Source organism: Anabrus simplex, chromosome 9 (assembly GCF_040414725.1).
Source record: "Anabrus simplex isolate iqAnaSimp1 chromosome 9, ASM4041472v1, whole genome shotgun sequence".
NCBI lineage: Eukaryota > Metazoa > Arthropoda > Insecta > Orthoptera > Tettigoniidae > Anabrus > Anabrus simplex.
In genome coordinates, this window is record NC_090273.1 from 140,279,520 (window position 1) to 140,296,797 (window position 17,278).

Genomic DNA, 17,278 nt, shown 5'->3' on the forward strand with positions numbered 1-17,278 from the left:
TGTTCGTCTTAAATGTATACGTTCAGTTTATCAAGTCAATTCATAATTAATAATCAGAAACATACAAAATTGTAGCTGCCTAAATGGTCGTTAACAACGAAAGCAAAATGTATATATGTACACCTTTCGGCTTCTCCTCCGCCTCCTCCTGGCATTTTCCCAGTTTATTGGAGTCTGCAATGGATATGGCCCCGTTTCACGGCCAGATGCCCTTCCTGACGCAGACTCCATGTGGAGGGATGTATTCACTATTGCGTGTTTCTGGGGTGGTTAGCAGTGCGGTGTGTTGTGTGAATATGAAGAGGAGAGTATTCAAACACCTAGTACCCGAATCAGAGTAATTAACCATATGCAGAAAGTCCTCGACCCGGCCAGGAATCCATCCCGGGGCCCTATGAACCGAAAGCCAGTACATTAACCATTCACCTGGACGGACACCTTTGCTCTTTACCCAACAAAATTAATTAAAACTCAGCCATAGATCGCCCAAAAGTGTCCTGGTTTTTCTGTCATCTGGTAAAGAAACCAACAATGTTGAAACTGACAAGTAAGCAGCGTAAGTTGGATAAAAATGCCTGCACATGGTGGCCGAGGCCATACTATTACTGTATTATTTCACTGCTTTATTATTTGTATACTATTTTGTACATAATCAGAGCGTTGTAACTATGATGTCCAAAATGCCTCAGTACAAAACATGGGCTGTATGAGGCGAAAAAAAGGGGCACTCCCAAGGGGCTCTCAACTTGTGTCAACCTCCTCGCTTTCATCCCCCTGTGGGTGGGGGCGGTAGAATAACACCCACGGTATCCTCTGCCTGTCGTAAGAGGCGACTAAAAGGGGCCTCAGGGGCTCTGAACTTTGAAGCGTGGGTTGGCGACCACGGGGCCCTTAGCTGAGTCCTGGCATTGCTTCCACTTGTGCCAGGCTCCTCACTTTCATCTATCATATCCGACCTTCCTTGGTCAACTCTTGGTTCTTTTCCTACCCCGACGGTATTACGTATGGAGGCCTAGGGAGTCTCATTTTCACGCCCTTCGTGGCCCTTGTCTTCCTTTGGCCGATACCTTCATCCTTCGAAGTGTCGGATCCCTTTCATATTTTCCCTCTGATTAGTGTTATATAGAGGATGGTTGCCTAGTTGTACTTCCTCTTAAAACAATAATCACCACCACCACCACCACCACCACCACCACCACCACCTCGCTTTCATTTTTCCTATCTGACCTCCCGTGGTCAACTCTTGTTCTTTTCCGAATCTGCCGATATATGGTTTGCGAAGCCTAAGGAGTCCTTTTTGTCACCCTTTGTGGTTTTTACATTTGTTTTGCCGACAGCCTCATTTCTTCCATTTTACGCATTCTATGTATGTTTCCATTATTTTTTTCTTTCCCCCTGTTTAGTTTCGAGATGATGATTCCCAAGCTGTAGTTTCCCTTAAAACAATAATCATCACTACCGCCACCATCAACCATTCGCAGTGCTCAGTTGCATGTGGTACGAGATATCGTAAACGCGAGACAGGGCCGCTGTGGCTCTCCACACGAACAGGACATTCGGTATTCTGTTTTGTCTGTTGTGGAAGAATATTTATCGTATTTTGTGATGAACATGAAGCCCTCGCATCTGCTGTCAGTTGCGAGTAAATTTATCTGAAGTGAGAGTTGTCCGATACATCGCGGAGATGTCTCGCTGTCACCAATCTGTTGACGGGACTTCCACATCATTTGCCATAATAGTGAAATGTTTCTGGAGACTAATGAACTCAGCACACTCGTCCCTTAAAGCAATAACGATTATGAAACTTTATCAGATATAAGAAACAAGACAATTTCGGATTCCGGGCACGCATGTTGCTATTATTTAGTTCGCATCCCTGCATATTCAAACTCTTACTTTATTTCGAATAATACCGTGAGTGGACTGATATCCTTATAGAATTTAGTTTCACCGTGGAACGTTTCTAACTAATTTCATTGACAACTGGAGAAAATCGGGTATTTATTCTTCTGTTTCGTTTCGGCCGGCTGTGGAACACGTTATTTCAACCGTTTGCATCCTTGAGCTTTTTCTTTCCCAGTATTCCCGCATTCCCTTTCTGTCAGCCTCCTTTCTTTCCGTGTCGTCTCAAAACTCACAAATTCCGAAAAGAGGATTAATAAGAGTAACTTTCTCTACCTGGGCCAGTCTCAAAACTCACGAGCAGGGCCAGTTCTTTGAAAGGATAATGTCCGACCTATTAGTGATGAGATAATCTAATACTTTTAATAATCGAATTACTTCTATCTGATTATTTAAATAAACGATTAAATAATCAAATCAAATTAATCGAATGAGTTTCACATATATATCGCACTGAATAGTCGGTTGCGTCATGAATACACTTTTCGGTTCAAAGTGTGTCAGGTAAGTAATCAATTGAAATAAGCGAATAGATGAACTCTTACGAAAAATAAAATACGCCTTTTTCCAAATGAAACTCCAAATGTTGAAAATAAATTAATGAATTAACTGTCTTGATCTTTAATGTCTCTAAATAAAGTTCCTTATTCAAGTAAATGCCGCCCCAGTACTACCAACTGACAGATTCTTTGAACTAGTAGCAGGCAATATACCTTCTTTAATTTTATGTCGTCCGGCTGCATGCATAAATGGTTAGCATGCTGAGTATAGATCAGTGTTACACTTGGAGAATTTACTCTGTGTAAGATGATCATTCCTCTTAACAGTACATTGTAAATCCCATTCTAAAAGTGGGTGGAAAAAACATGGGTTGAAGGGAAGCGTAAGTCACCGCACACCTCATCTATCCCGCCATCATCGCAGGCACCTGCTGTCCGGAGTTGTGAATTTTGAGACTCTTTAGAATGTTCACTTTAGCTACCAGATTGTAGTCGTGAGTTTTGATACTATTTGGTACTGATTTTAGCCCATGAGTTTTGAGACGTAGCCCCTTTCATCAGCTCACTTCTTAACTTCGGCTTTTCTTGGAATCGCTGGTATGCTCGAACTTTCTTTTGGAGAGGACTACGTTCCTGGATGTCTTCATGTGTGATCCCTATTTCTTGAAGGACTTTTTCGGGCAAGTATATTATACTACACATACTGTTGCAAGAGCTGCACCAGGCGGGTATAACTGTATGCCGTCACTGTACTTCACGAGGAGCGGCCGAGCCCTGGCGAGGGAGGGACTATGGCAACAGCGGAACACAGTAAGCCCATAAGGCCTGTAGTCTTTTCTTAACTCTGGATGCTCTATAGCGACCTCCATTAAAAGTACCCACAATTCCACGACACAATGTTATTTGAATCTCGACCTCCCTCCCGCTGAACACTGTCGTTACAGAGCGTGCTTCAACGTTCTCATTTGTTCTATGCATTAAAATGTCTATTCTTTGTCGTAAAGAGCGACAGTTATTAATGGACGTGTCTGGACAATAGGTCATAACCCTAGATAGGACCGCGAAAGAACTGGGCATTACCTGAACTCCAACTCCATCGAGATTCGATGATACGTTGGTACTAAGGATATTCAGCAACAATTCAAGTTACGTGTTACAGGAAAGCGATCTCAATTTAAATAAGTTCCCTCGACTAGAGCATATTTCAAAAAAAAAAAAAAAAAAAAAAGAAGAAAAAAAAACTATCTGCTGCAGAATGTACAACCCTATTAATAAGGGCAATGGGACTATACGTTAGCATCCATTTTTACACTGATTTTTAGTATGACAGAAGAAACTTTTACTTTGTGACTGTGCTTCTCGGTATAATTTAACAGGTGTAAAGCAATTTAAAATAATGAGTATAAACTTCACAAATCATTTTAGTCAATTAAATCCTAAATGAAATACCATGCTTTAATTGTTCTTTTTAAGTATTATATTTAGGCCCTATCTTAGTCTTTTAATCAGTTCAGAACAGCACTGGGATAATATTGTGTTGCGATGTTAGTCACGTTATGTTTCATGCTGTTTTAATCATATTTGTGTATCACAGAAAAGCAATTTAAAGAATGCATGTTGTATATCTTGTATATTAGTACCAATTGGCGCGAATATTGTAATTGAAATCCATGACCTAATACTTTAACAAATAATAAATAAGTAAATAAACATCTACCCATATTAACTCATGAGAGGACCTGACGAGATCGTGAGCAACACCCGGATGCCAGTCTGTATATCAAGACTTCACGTTTTAAAATATAATTTCTTCAAATAATTGGGTTGCTAAAACACGAACCAACCGTATTCTCACAATGAAATTAAATACAGAACAGAGATAGCAAGAACAAATTTTCTTGAGATTAAACCAGTGTTTTGAAATAATTTAAATTCGAAGCTGAGACAAAGAATGCTGAAGTTCTGTATTTGCTATATGGCTATGGCTTTTATTATTAAATCATCATCATCGTTGTACGGCATACACAACCATAATTTGAACAATATATACAAAGGTAAAATATGTACGTTAAATTACAATGTTCAGCTTCGACATTTTTTTTTTCTATTTGCTTTACGTCGCACCGACACAGATATGTCTTATGGCGACGATGGTATAGGAAAGGCCTAGGAATTGGAAGGAAGCGGCCGTGGCCTTAAGGTGCCTGGTGTGAAAATGGGAAACCACGGAAAACCATCTTCAGGGCTGCCGACAGTGGGGCTCGAACCCACTATCTCCCGATTACTGGATACTGTCCGCACTTCAGCGACTGCAGCTATCGAGCTCGGTGGCTTCGACAATCAGTCCACTCCACTTTGTGACACTTCATGCGGAGTCTGTAATCCGTACGTAATTATACGGGTGTGAAGTCTGGATAATAAAAGCAGCGACAATTTGCCAAATAGAAGCATTGAAATTTGGCTTTATAAAAGAAATCCTCTTATTCCATGGACATCTAGAGAATCCAATTAAGAATTGTTCATGAAAACGAGAACATTAACAACAGTAAAATGTAGGAAATTGACATACCCAGGACATGTACCGTTTGCGATTAAAATCCCACGACCCAGCACGGTATCAAACTCTGAGAACCTAGGCTAGCAGGCCACAATGTCATGGAGCTGAACAGCATACACGCCTGCGATTTGAAGGTTACATTCTTTTGCTTAACTCTGTTGTTACTTTTAGAAATGCACGCCTCGGTGATAATAATAATAATAATAATAATAATAATAATAATAATAAATAATAATAATAATAATAATAATAATAATTCAATCCTAGCTTCAAACTTTAAACGACACTTCTAGTAAAAATATAAATGCATTTATTAAAGAACTGTTACCGTCCCTTTCTTCTTATTAACATTCCGTATGCATGTCAGGTAGGTAAAGAACGTCAGGTGGCCTTGGAAACAACTGGATGCCTCGGAAGTTCCCTACCGCTGGTCTACCGCGGAGATGAGAAGTTCATAGCCTTCTAAAGTGAGGGTCACCTACCGACCTTGGGGAAATAGAGACCGACACTCCAACACTGATTCATGTAGGAAACAACAACAACAACAATAATAATAATAATAATAATAATAATAATAATAATAATAATAATAATAATAATAATAATAATAATAATAATAATCCATTCACACGAATCTCCGCAAACCAAACAGAAAAATAACATCTTCCTGTACTGTTCAAAATATACTGCAGAAAAATCCAGGAACGAAATACTTTATGACAAAGGAAGTACTCCAAAACTACAGAGGAAATGCGAAAAGCAGAGAGGGCCGTGTAATTCGAAGCAGATGCATATTTAAAGTTCCACTGCGGATTCACAATGGAGCTACAGAATGCTGCATTGTCATTTCAGCACGGGAATTCAATGTTTTCAACACAGAAGCACTGTTCTGTTATGTACTGCCTCAAAGGTGCAGTTGAAAGATCAACATAGGCCCTCTAATGCGACTCCCCGGAGTTCACAACCCGATGCTGCAGCTGAAATTTGTGACACGCCTCGAAGGGAGTAAATGGGTCGACTAGAAAAATATTCTCCATTTCTACTGACGTTTAGTTTTCTATCCCCTTCTAATATTCTCCACTGCTATTCCTGTAATGCAGCACATCGAAAAACATTGTAATGAAAAAAAGGAGACAAGCGAGAAAGGAAAGAAAAACACTACTATAGAGGATCATCAGGCATCCATGAATGAGCATTTTTCTCAACCTTCTTCCTAGTTATTAGGTATTGGCTTTACGTCGCACCGACAAAGATAGGTCTTATGGCGACTATGGGAGACGAAAGGCCTAGGAGTTGGAAGGAAGCGGCCATAGCCTTAATTTAGGTACAGCCCCAGCAGTTGCCTGGTGTGAAAATGGGAAACCACGGAAAACCATCTTCAGGGCTGCCGAAAGTGGAGTTCGAACCCACTATCTCCCGGATGCAAGCTCACAGCTACGTGCCCCTAATCGCACGGCCAACTCATTCGGTATATAACAGTTGGTAAGTGATATTAACAGTACTCACATTGTTCGGCTCCATGGCTAAATGGTTAGCGTGCTGACTTTTGGTCCAGAGGGTCCCAGGTTCGATTCCCGGCCGGGTCGGGGATTTTAACCTTAAAATGTTAATTCTTTGCGCTCGGGGACTGGGTGCTTCTGCTGTCCCCAACATCCCTGCAACTCAAACACCACACATAACCTCCACATGGCAGATGCCGCCCACCCTCATCGGAGGGTCTGCCTTACAAGGGCTTCACCCCGCTAGAAATAGCTACACGAAATTATTATTATTATTCCCACATTGTTTCTTCAACAGCAGGGAGTTTGAGATGAACAGTTATTTTAAAACTGAACTTCATGAATTCATAAAACAAAGACAAAAGGAACACACACAGATGAAATTATTTCAAACCTCACAAATCTACATAATAATGCATTAATGTTGATTACTAACAAACCCACACACTTTCACTGAAACAATGAACTCACCCAGCTCTAAACAATGCCTCAATTAACTCCAGCGACTAAGCCAACATAATGGTCGTGTTATTAGACCAACTTTTTCAAGTGTGACTTTATGATTGAAGGGGCGCTCCCTAATAAATTCATGAAGCCATTCTAAGCAATTCGTAGGTCCAGATAGATATAATCCTGATGTTGGATTTTTGACATTGTTAGCTGCGTAAAATCAGCAGTAACCTTTCACGTTTATTGTTCTGACTTGAAACTGATAATTTACTGAAATAGCTCCTGCTGTGGATCAGTAGTAGAGTGCCTGCCTCCGGATCCCATGATTGCGGGTCTAAACCCGGCACTGGTAGTTGAATTTTTGAAGGGTGGGAAAATGTCCTTTCAACACTCCATGTCGTAGGAGTCAGCATACAAAAGGTATCTGGTGGCACATTTGGTGTTTATCTGACAAAATTAAAACTCAGCCAGATCCGTTTCTCTGCCATCTGACCGAATGAAATGGAACATCCAAATTGACATGCAGGCAACATGGATGGAGTCATATGAAAATGACGGCCAATGGTAGCTTAAGGCCATGCGTATTTATTATTATTATTATTATTATTATTATTATTATTATTATTATTATTATTATTTCTTATTTGGCAGCATGTTGTATTCTATTCCCAAGAAAGACGGTGCTGACAAGTGTGAAAACTACCGCACCACGCCTGCAAAATTTTAGCACGTATTATTTACGGAAGAATGGAAAGACAAGCTGAAACTGAGTTGGGAGATCAATTTGGCTTCAGAAGAAATGTAGGAGCATTTGAAGCAATCCTAACTTTACATCTAATCTTAGAGGATCGAATTAAGAAGGACAAGCCCACATACATGGCGTTCGTAGATCTTGAAAAGGCATTAGATAATGTTAATTGGACCAAGTTATTTGAGATTCTGAAGGTTATTGGGGTCAGACACATAACAAAGAACTATCTACAATCTGTAAAAAAAAAAAAAAAAAATAATCAGTCTGCAGTGATAAGAATCGAGGACTTTGAAAAAGAAGCAGCAATCCAAAAAGGAGTGAAGCAAGGTTACAGTTCCCCCCCCCCCCCCTCCTTTTCGATGTTTATATAGAACAGGTGGTAAAGGAAATAAAAATAAAAAAGGAATTCGGGATGGGAATCACAATCGAAGGAGAGTAAATCAAAACTCAGATTTGCTGATGATATTGTTATTTTATCTGAGACTGCAGAAGATCTGGAGAAATTGATGAATGTACAGACAGTCAAGGAGAACAAGATGAAAATAAATAAGTCCAAAACAAAAGTAATGGAGTGGAGTCGAATGAAGTTAGGTGATGCAGAAAATATTAGATTAGGAAATTAAGTCTTAAAGGAAGTAGGTGAATATTGTTACTTGGGTAGTAAAATAACTAACGATTGCAGAAGTAAGCAGGACGTAAAATGCAGGGTACCAAAAGCAAGGAAGGCCTGTCTTAAGAAAATAAATTTGCTCACTTCGAGTCCGGCTCCATGGCTAAATGGTTAGCGTGCTGGCCTTTGGTCACAGGGGTCCCGGGTTCGATTCCCGGCAGCGTCGGGAATTTTAACCATAATTGGTTAATTCCGCTGGCACGGGGGCTGGGTGTATGTGTAGTCTTCATCATCATTTCATCCTCATCACGACGCGCAGGTCGCGTACGGACGTCAATTCAAAAGACCTGCACCTGGCGAGCCGAACTTGTCCTCGGACACTTCCGGCACTAAAAGCCATATGCCATTTCATTTCATTTTGCTCACTTCGAACAGTGATATGGGAATTAAAAAGATGTTTTTGAAGACTTTTGTCCGAAGTGTGGCATTGTATGAAGTGAAACATGGGTAACTAGCTCAGAAAGAAAGAATAGAAGCTTTTGAAATGTGGTGTTACAGAAGAATGCTGAAGGTGAGATGGATAGATAGAATCACAGATAAAGAGAATACTGAATCGAAGTGGTGAGAGGGGATCGATATGGCTAAATTTGACCAGAAGAGGAGATAGAATGATAGGACATCTTAAGATACCCAGGACTTGAGCAGTTGGTTTATGAGGGAAGTGTAGACGGTAAGATCGGTAGGGGTAGACAAATATATGAATATGACAAGCAGATTAGAACATATGTAGTATGCAGCAGTTATGTAGAAATGCAAAGGTTAGCACAGGATAGGGTGGCATGGAAGGCTGCATCAAACCAGTCTATGGACTGATGACTCAGACAACAATAACAACAACTGTTTCTTGGTTCAAAGTAATGACAAGGGATCTTGATGGCATGAATCACTTGTTGAAAGGTATAAAACAGTAGGGATGGATTCAGTAAGATGGAAGAATACTAAGCAGTTTGGCCTAAGCTGACGATGTCGTAAATGGCAGATTGTGCTGAAAGTCTGCAATTTAATACACTGGAGATAGAAAAAAGGTGCAGAGAGTTTGAAATAAAAATGAGCATTTCCAAGACTTAAGAGTGGCGTCAGTAGGGATGAAATCTAAGAGGACTGAATACGGAATTTGGAACTAGAACTAAGTGAAACTGAATCAAGGTGCAGCCAAGCTAATGCAGCTCGCAGTTGTGATCAACAATATCTGTAAGAAAGAAGCTATTTCTTAGAAGAAAATATCAGTACATCAGTCTGTTTTCAGACCGACTTTGCTGTACTCACGATATCTTATTCACAAATTAGAAGTGAAATACATGAAAGTTGTGAGAATGATTGATGGTAAAAACAGGAGGTGGGAAGAATCGTAGGAGATAAAGGCTACGTTAGGAATGAGATCCGTGGATGAAGCTGTACATATAAACCGGCTTCGGTGGTGGGGTCGTGTGAGGTGACTACGGAAAGATAGTCTACCGAGGAGACGAATGGACTCGGCCATGGAGTTTAAAAGCAGTAGAGGGAAACCCGGGAGATTATAGACTCTGTATTTAATGATTTCAAGGTAAAAGGCATAGACGCAGAAGAGCTCACCGTTCTGATTATGGATAAACGACTATGGGGTAATTTACGTATTTAATAACAGAACCCTTCAAATTAAACGTAGATAGGCACACCCGAGTCTAATGAAAGATCCTGCACTTCGAAATAAATTATGTTGAAGATTGTTTTAGGTTTACCATCCGATTCAATTCATAAACTCTATTAAAAAGGCTAATTCAGTTATTGACCAATCCGCCTATAAATACATAGCCCTCTTATTTCTGTTCCAGTATTTACCAACTCCTTCCAACTAATTTGAGCATGATACTTGTATTCTTTTTCTATGGGTGCTGTTAAAGAACCTCTGGCACAGCCAGGAATCGAAGATGTTGAAGGCCTGTGGTTGGTAGCAACTGAGGATTCACAAATAACGGGAGGGACGCCTAGGTCAGATTCCGTATTTTCTGCTAATCTGTGGTGTGCGAGTGTGTTCAAACAAATCATTTTTTAAAACTCATTTTTGAGTTAACTACTAAACTGACACTACAGTAAAACCTGTAGCTGACAGTTCTCAATAAGCGATAGTAATATATGATAGATTTATCGGCTAGACGGGGCCGACCTCATATCTTTTTTTTTTTTTTTTGCTAGGGGCTTTACGTCGCACCGACACAGATAGGTCTTATGGCGACGATGGGATAGGAAAGGCCTAGGAGTTGGAAGGAAGCGGCCGTGGCCTTAATTAAGGTACAGCCCCAGCATTTGCCTGGTGTGAAAATGGGAAACCACGGAAAACCATCTTCAGGGCTGCCGATAGTGGGATTCGAACCTACTATCTCCCGGATGCAAGCTCACAGCCGCGCGCCTCTACGCGCACAGCCAACTCGCCCGGTTCATATCCTATTAAGAGGAGACTAGAAACGGATTCTTTTGATTTCTGATGACGCGTCTGCCACGACCGCCAACCACCTTACCTTCACCAATCCAAATCTCCTTCGCCTGAGAGACTGCGTTACCGTCTAAAACAACAGACCCGCCGAACCCCTCAGAGTACGGAATGAAAACTTGCTTAATAATAATAATAATAATAATAATAGTATAATTAACAATACTAGTGTTGCAGTTGTTAGCAAAGTAATATAGTCACTGAATCGGTCGTAGGAGAATAATAATGTTATTTACTTTTACGTCCCACTAACTACTTTTACGGTTTTCGGAGACGCCGAGGTGCCGAAATTTACTCCCGCAGGAGTTCTTTTACGTGCCAGTATATCTACCGACACGAGGCTGACGTATTTGAGAGCACCTCCAAATACCACCGGACTGAGCCAGACCGAACCTGCCAAGCTGGGGACAGAAGGCCAGCGCCTCAACCTCCTGAGCCACTCAGCCCGGCGGTCGTAGAATAAAAATAACGGATGTAATTTCAGTAAGTTCAGATTACAAACGTGCCATTTTTCAAAAGTAAAAATTAAAAAAATAAAATAATTCAGGAGATTTATTTTTGCGGCATATCCCCATATGTTATGACATATCACTAATTACATAACTTTGAAGAATATTTAACACATAAGTTACTACTCGATTATGTAATTTCACTTATAAATTTATTTATAAAAATTGCATGTATTTTATAAATACTGAAATACTCATGACTTCATTTTAATGCCTTAGGCCTCTTCATAAATTTTTGAAGTAGATTTATGCTCAAAGCACTGGCCTTGTGGAAGAGGTTTTAAGGTGGGTTTTTTTTTTTTTCAGAATTCTTTTTCGGGAAGCTTTGATCTGAACTGAGGTTAAGATCCCCTCTTGGCATTCTGAAGTGATTTTCAAGGAATCCAGAGGAATTCCACATACACTTTATCCCTCTATGATGTCGATGACTGATAGAAATGAACTTTTAATGAAAAATACACTTTTTTTCGGAGGACCTAAAGGTCAAAAGCGACACACGAACAGCGTTATCAATAGCCGTACAGTGTATGCGTGTATTGTGCCGTGGTCACACTTCTCATAAATAAACAATTATTAAGGCTAATTATATATTAGGGGCATGTGACGTTTATCTACTGTGCATTTTAAACACTATTAGAGCAAATAATAGTTTGTTAGAATAAAATAACAGTAATAATAATTATAAACACAAACTAAATAGTTACGCACCGAGAATATGAATACAATAATATCCGCGCTTAATCCGTTGACAGTATGGAAGTTCATCTACAATGGTACGAGTGAAGTCGGACAATAAAACAAACGTAAAAGTGTTGGCACACTCACAAAATCGCTAATGTTTGGGCAAGATCGCAACCTAGCAAGAAAATAGTTTGTTTCATAGTTATAAAATACGTAGTCTACACAAGATTAATGAAAACTGTTAAAATTATTCAGGTCTTGCTTCATAATAGTTTAGTCAGGAATTCTTATGCTATATTAATACTGCGTTGTGCATCACAAGCTCACAATATTTTACTCAACTTCAATCAAGATACACACACGGCTAAAGAGGTCGAGGAACATCCTTTCAGATGCCACGTCTAAATATCCCCCGTCCGATCAATGAGCTGCTCCAAGCAACTACTTGCTCTTAACCTGTGAACGTACGTTTTCACTCAGGAATGTGGAGGGAGACATTCGATGCAGTGAAAATTGCAAGTCCTTTGTTCAGAGCAGTAATGATATCTCCCCTGTCATGAGAGGACACAAAGAAAAGACGACAGAAATTAAAGCTTTTTCTACCTCTTGCATGGAATTTTTAGGGGCTCGCGCACAATTATTGTAAAATGGTTGAACTAAACAGCATTTTATATCTAACCCTTACTAGTCTTACGTTCCTCGAATGAGTCCATTAAAACCCGAAAAAATTACCCCTGCCTCACATTCATCCTGAAAGCCATTTACGGCTTATGTCGTCGCAGTTTCAAGTATCATGCTCAACTCTTAAATTGTCAACAATACACACTCATATCTCAGTGTTAATAAACATCTGCATAAATTATTTAGTGCCTTTACCTTCAATTTGTCCACCCATCAATCCATTTCAATAAAAAGTTTTCTACGCGAATGTGAACGGAAAGTTAAGGAAATGAATTAATTTCCTTTTCACGCAGCACATCACAGTTACTGCATTACTTTCACTTCACCTGAATTACATTTCTCCGTAATAAAATGCCATCCTTCGAGAATTCTCAGCCGAAATTCTTGAAATGGCCCACATAACATTTTAAATTTAGGACCTTATCCCCCCTCTTTTCAAACATTAATCGCTTTCGCTTTTGAAATAGATAAATAATTTCTCTATTATTATTATTATTATTATTATTATTATTGCTAAGTATCATTATTTTGCCTTCTGCATGGAAGGAAAATGCAGACAATATAAAATATTTGCAACAAAACAGTCACACTTTGTATTATATCGATAATGTTCAAAGAAACCTTGATGGAGCACTTTTCTGAATTCCGAAAACCACTCTTCATTACCAGCAATCACTCTGGATGAATATCTAAGTTAGCCTTTTAAAAGCCCTTCATTGGGACAAAATTAAACTACAGAATCACCTGCAGAATGAATATCTTATTCATATACATATCCTCAATCTCAGCGAATACTAGCCGAATACGATATTCAACACATCATTCGGATTCTCAACGAGTCAAGCAATTAATAACCAAAATATTCACAGCTTAAGTCTATTCGATGGGATGTCCAACCAGTTTTATTTACCAACATACCAACAGATCTGCCGGCTTTGTTCCTCTACCAGCGCACTATTGATCTATTCGAGCGCAGGTCACTGGACAAAGACCTTTGTTTCACTTTAAACTAAAATAACGATTATTAACCTAAACACGAACAATATGGTTATTTTCTAAACACTCGTAACAATAATTCAGATTTAAACTGCATTATATCAGCAACAATACATTCCAGGAAGTTTTAGAGTACAGGAAGACAAAGGAGGCAACACACAGGAATATCTGATGAGTTTAAGATTTAACCTACGTAGATTTAACTAATTTATGAATGAGAAAGAGGAATTCAAGTTAGAATAATCAACACAATGCTGTAATTTTTGTCAAATGTTCACAGAACAAGTTCATCAGTACTTGCTCTAGCAAATGGAATAGATGACAAAAACATTTTAATTGGTACCAATTTAAATTCTTTTCAATATTCAGGCATTTCGTAAGATATCTAATTCGATTTACACTAGTATTTTTTAACGTCCTTTAACACGCTCTTATTAGATCCCCATTTAAATATATTGCCGTAATTATCAGTTTTTACGCTGGTATATAACATTATTATAATATGCAAAGGATGAATTTGCATAGCCTACAGTTTAAACATTTATAGTGAAGAGCTACTTTTGTGGTCGAAAATTCGAGATTAGGAAGTGAATGAAAATGAACAATCAGCTGTTAAAAAAACACTAAAATCTGACAGGCCATACAAGCAACTAACTTACAATACTGCAGCAGAAACTGTACAAAAATGGCTAATGAAATTAGGGAAAATAACTTCCGGCCTGCTACAGTTAGCAAACAAAGAAAGTGGCATATATATTTTAAAAATGAAGTTATAAGTATTAATTTTATTATTTACAACGTTGGAGTGGATATTATTGAAAAGATAGGGCTTGACAATGCCATACTTTTTACAATTACCGTGAACATAGTTTCAAGTACTTCACTGCAGATGCCATAAACGGAGTTAAAAATCCAATAAATATAGTAATGCACAACTAATCAACTATGGCAAATGAATTTAACAACAGGAAATTTATTATACAGTCATGATAGGTAGGCTATTCGGTGACCTCTCAGTAAATGATCAATAGAGGCACAATTCCAAGTGATTCGTTGAGAGGTTTAACAAACAAGCTCGTATATTCCACCTAATGTCAAAGTGGCATAAACAATAACAATAATTAAGGGAAGATATTTTTGAATAAGGTAATAGTGACACTGGAATGCAAGTATGGCATGCTGATAGAGAATAGCAACATTAGACAGATGAAATGACAACGTTACACATGAATTTCAAAAACAAAACAATGTGAATAGGTTACTCACTGCTTTCAGGATCTTCTGTATCCCCGTCGGATTCCGTGCCTGAGTCGTGATCGTCGTCTTGTGCCTGAAACAAATACAATCCTATGGTCAGCCATCTTTTCCCTAGTGTTCGCACTCTCACAAAATCGTTAATGTTTGGGTAAGATCGCAACCTAGCAAGAAAATAGTTTGTGCAATTCGTAGTAGAGGCTCGGTTTCACCTCTAAACCGCTTGCCATAAGTTCTAGCAGCTACCAATGGCACAAGAAACACCTCCAACTATCGAGCTCTTTGTTCTACTTTCCAGCTGAACACGGCAGCCATCTTAGCTATAACCAACCAGAACCTAGGCCCCCTGGTATGACCTTCAAGGAAGGTGACCGGTGGGGGGAGAATGGATTTAAGAGACCAATAATTAGCTCCATAGAATAACAGAATATTTCCAGTACAAAAGCCTACCTTATCCTGATGCGGGTGCTCTTCATTCAGAGAATGCGTCCTTAGTTTGTGAGTAAGAAACTTGAGCATATTTCACAAAGCCGGGGCAAGAATATACGTCCTTTTGGGGAGGAAAAGGGATCCGATTTGCGGGGTGTGTAAATGGAATATATACACGAGTGTCTATTGACTGTTCCAGTGTAACAAAAAAAATTTCTGCCCGGAGCCCCTGTTCACTGAAGAACAGGTCTCACTCGCACAACTTCCGCTGTTTATTTTGTTAAAAAATGCACTCAGTAGTTACTTATAATGTATATAATAATAGGATGAATACAGAAAAAGTGAGTTTTCACACGCTCATGATGTATTCGCTTTGTTTCGACACGGCATGGCGACAAGCTTCAAACCGGCCGCCCGTTACAAAGACCGAACTGATCCGCCACAGCGAACGAACGTCCGTGAGCCTCGCAAGCTCAGCACTCACTACACCGACACCCCCGTCATCTTACTACGGTTGGATCGTACAAGAGTACGTAGTCAGCTGAACTGGAGTGGCTGGGCGAGTCCATTTCGGCGCCGGGAGACGGGGAGGCCGGTGTTCGGCATACACTAGCCGGGCCCAAATTGAGGGAATATCCCACTGCTTACTCAAACTTTACACAATTATTACGGTATATTCTCTCATTAAATTATGTAATATATGGATAATTAAGACATATTTTCTGTAAAATCAGCAGAATTCGTCAAAATACGTCTGACATTTATCAATCTTATTGTGCATTTATTAATACCCTTACCCTACTGCTCATTGATGAAAATGGACTCGCCCACTAGGAGTAAACGCTACCGCTCTGTGATTGGCTATCGTCAATGCAATGTTCGGAAGAGGGGAGCAGCACGATATGTGGAGAGTGGGGATAAACTCAGGGAGAAGGCCCCCTATGACTTGTGAATGAAAACGAGTGCGTGCTCTCCTCCTTGAAGACGGAGGGCGCTTCGTCGAAGGTGAGTCTTGCCAGCAAAACAGATGCTCCGAGCCCGCAACACAATGAAACCTAGTCTGCGATTGATAACTTCACCATCTCTGCCGATCTGCGGTCATGAATGACATGTTTTCAGTTTCACTTCGGATTGGTCTGTTTATAAATACTCTGTTGAAATTAAGACGTCATAATCGATACTATTAATTCCTACTAGTTTCAAAATGACTAGCTGACTTGACCGCTCTTTCGTAGTAAACAATGAAGCTAGGATCAAATGTTCTACGCAATTTCTTCTAAGCAAAGACACAGAACAGAGTAATACGCTGAAAATCAACACATTTGATCCTTTCCCGTCCGTTTTTTACAGAACATTTTTAATCAAAAAACTAAAAGCATTATCTCGATTCTCACGGCAAACAAGAGAGATAAAGTATATTTTCTATTCTTTCAGGTTCCCGACATCACAAACCAATGAAGTTATTCTACGTATTTTTTTAAAATACTCAAGTTCACATTATTTATTTCTGGCACTCAGTCAAATCTGAAAATTATCACAAGATAATTAAAAATAGTTTAACACATTCGCAAATAATGCCCCGTATGCTCATTAATGTGAAAGAATGAACATATTTCTGGGTGGCACATTGTCTGTAATTTCTCTCTGAATTTCTCTATAGAAGCCATCTCATCTCCGTTAAAAGCACAAATGACGAACAATTCACACGGTAATTATCTTTGGATTTTAGCCACAAAAGACTTTTTTGAGAGAAAGACAGAAAACGCTGGAGAGGTGCATTAAAGATTTCTGCTTGTAGTTCCTAGCTCGCCCACATAGAAGCAGCACTTGTCGAGCTCTGCGCAGAAAAGTCCTTTCAGTTGAAAAACAAGAGATTGTCGCCATGTAAATTGATTCATGCAATGGAAAGCAGTTCATTACGATCTTGCATTT

The 17,278-nt window shown here is 39.4% G+C and overlaps 1 protein-coding gene across 2 annotated transcripts in view; it reads right to left on the reverse strand.

The window, feature by feature from the left end:
- Reph (Regulator of eph expression) overlaps positions 1-15,842 on the reverse strand; it is a 456,933-nt gene extending 441,091 nt beyond the window's left edge. Inside the window, exons 1-2 of one of the 2 annotated variants that reach the window (XM_067153458.2) lie at positions 15,368-15,842; positions 14,930-14,993 (exon numbers count right to left, since the gene is read on the reverse strand). In XM_067153458.2, coding sequence (XP_067009559.1) covers positions 14,930-14,993; positions 15,368-15,436 — 133 coding nt within the window. In that variant the 5' untranslated portion in view covers positions 15,437-15,842. Of the gene's footprint in view, positions 1-14,929; positions 14,994-15,081; positions 15,226-15,367 lie in introns of those variants that run through there. The other variant, XM_067153459.2, reaches the window with a different exon arrangement.
- Between the last annotated feature and the right edge of the window lie 1,436 nt (positions 15,843-17,278).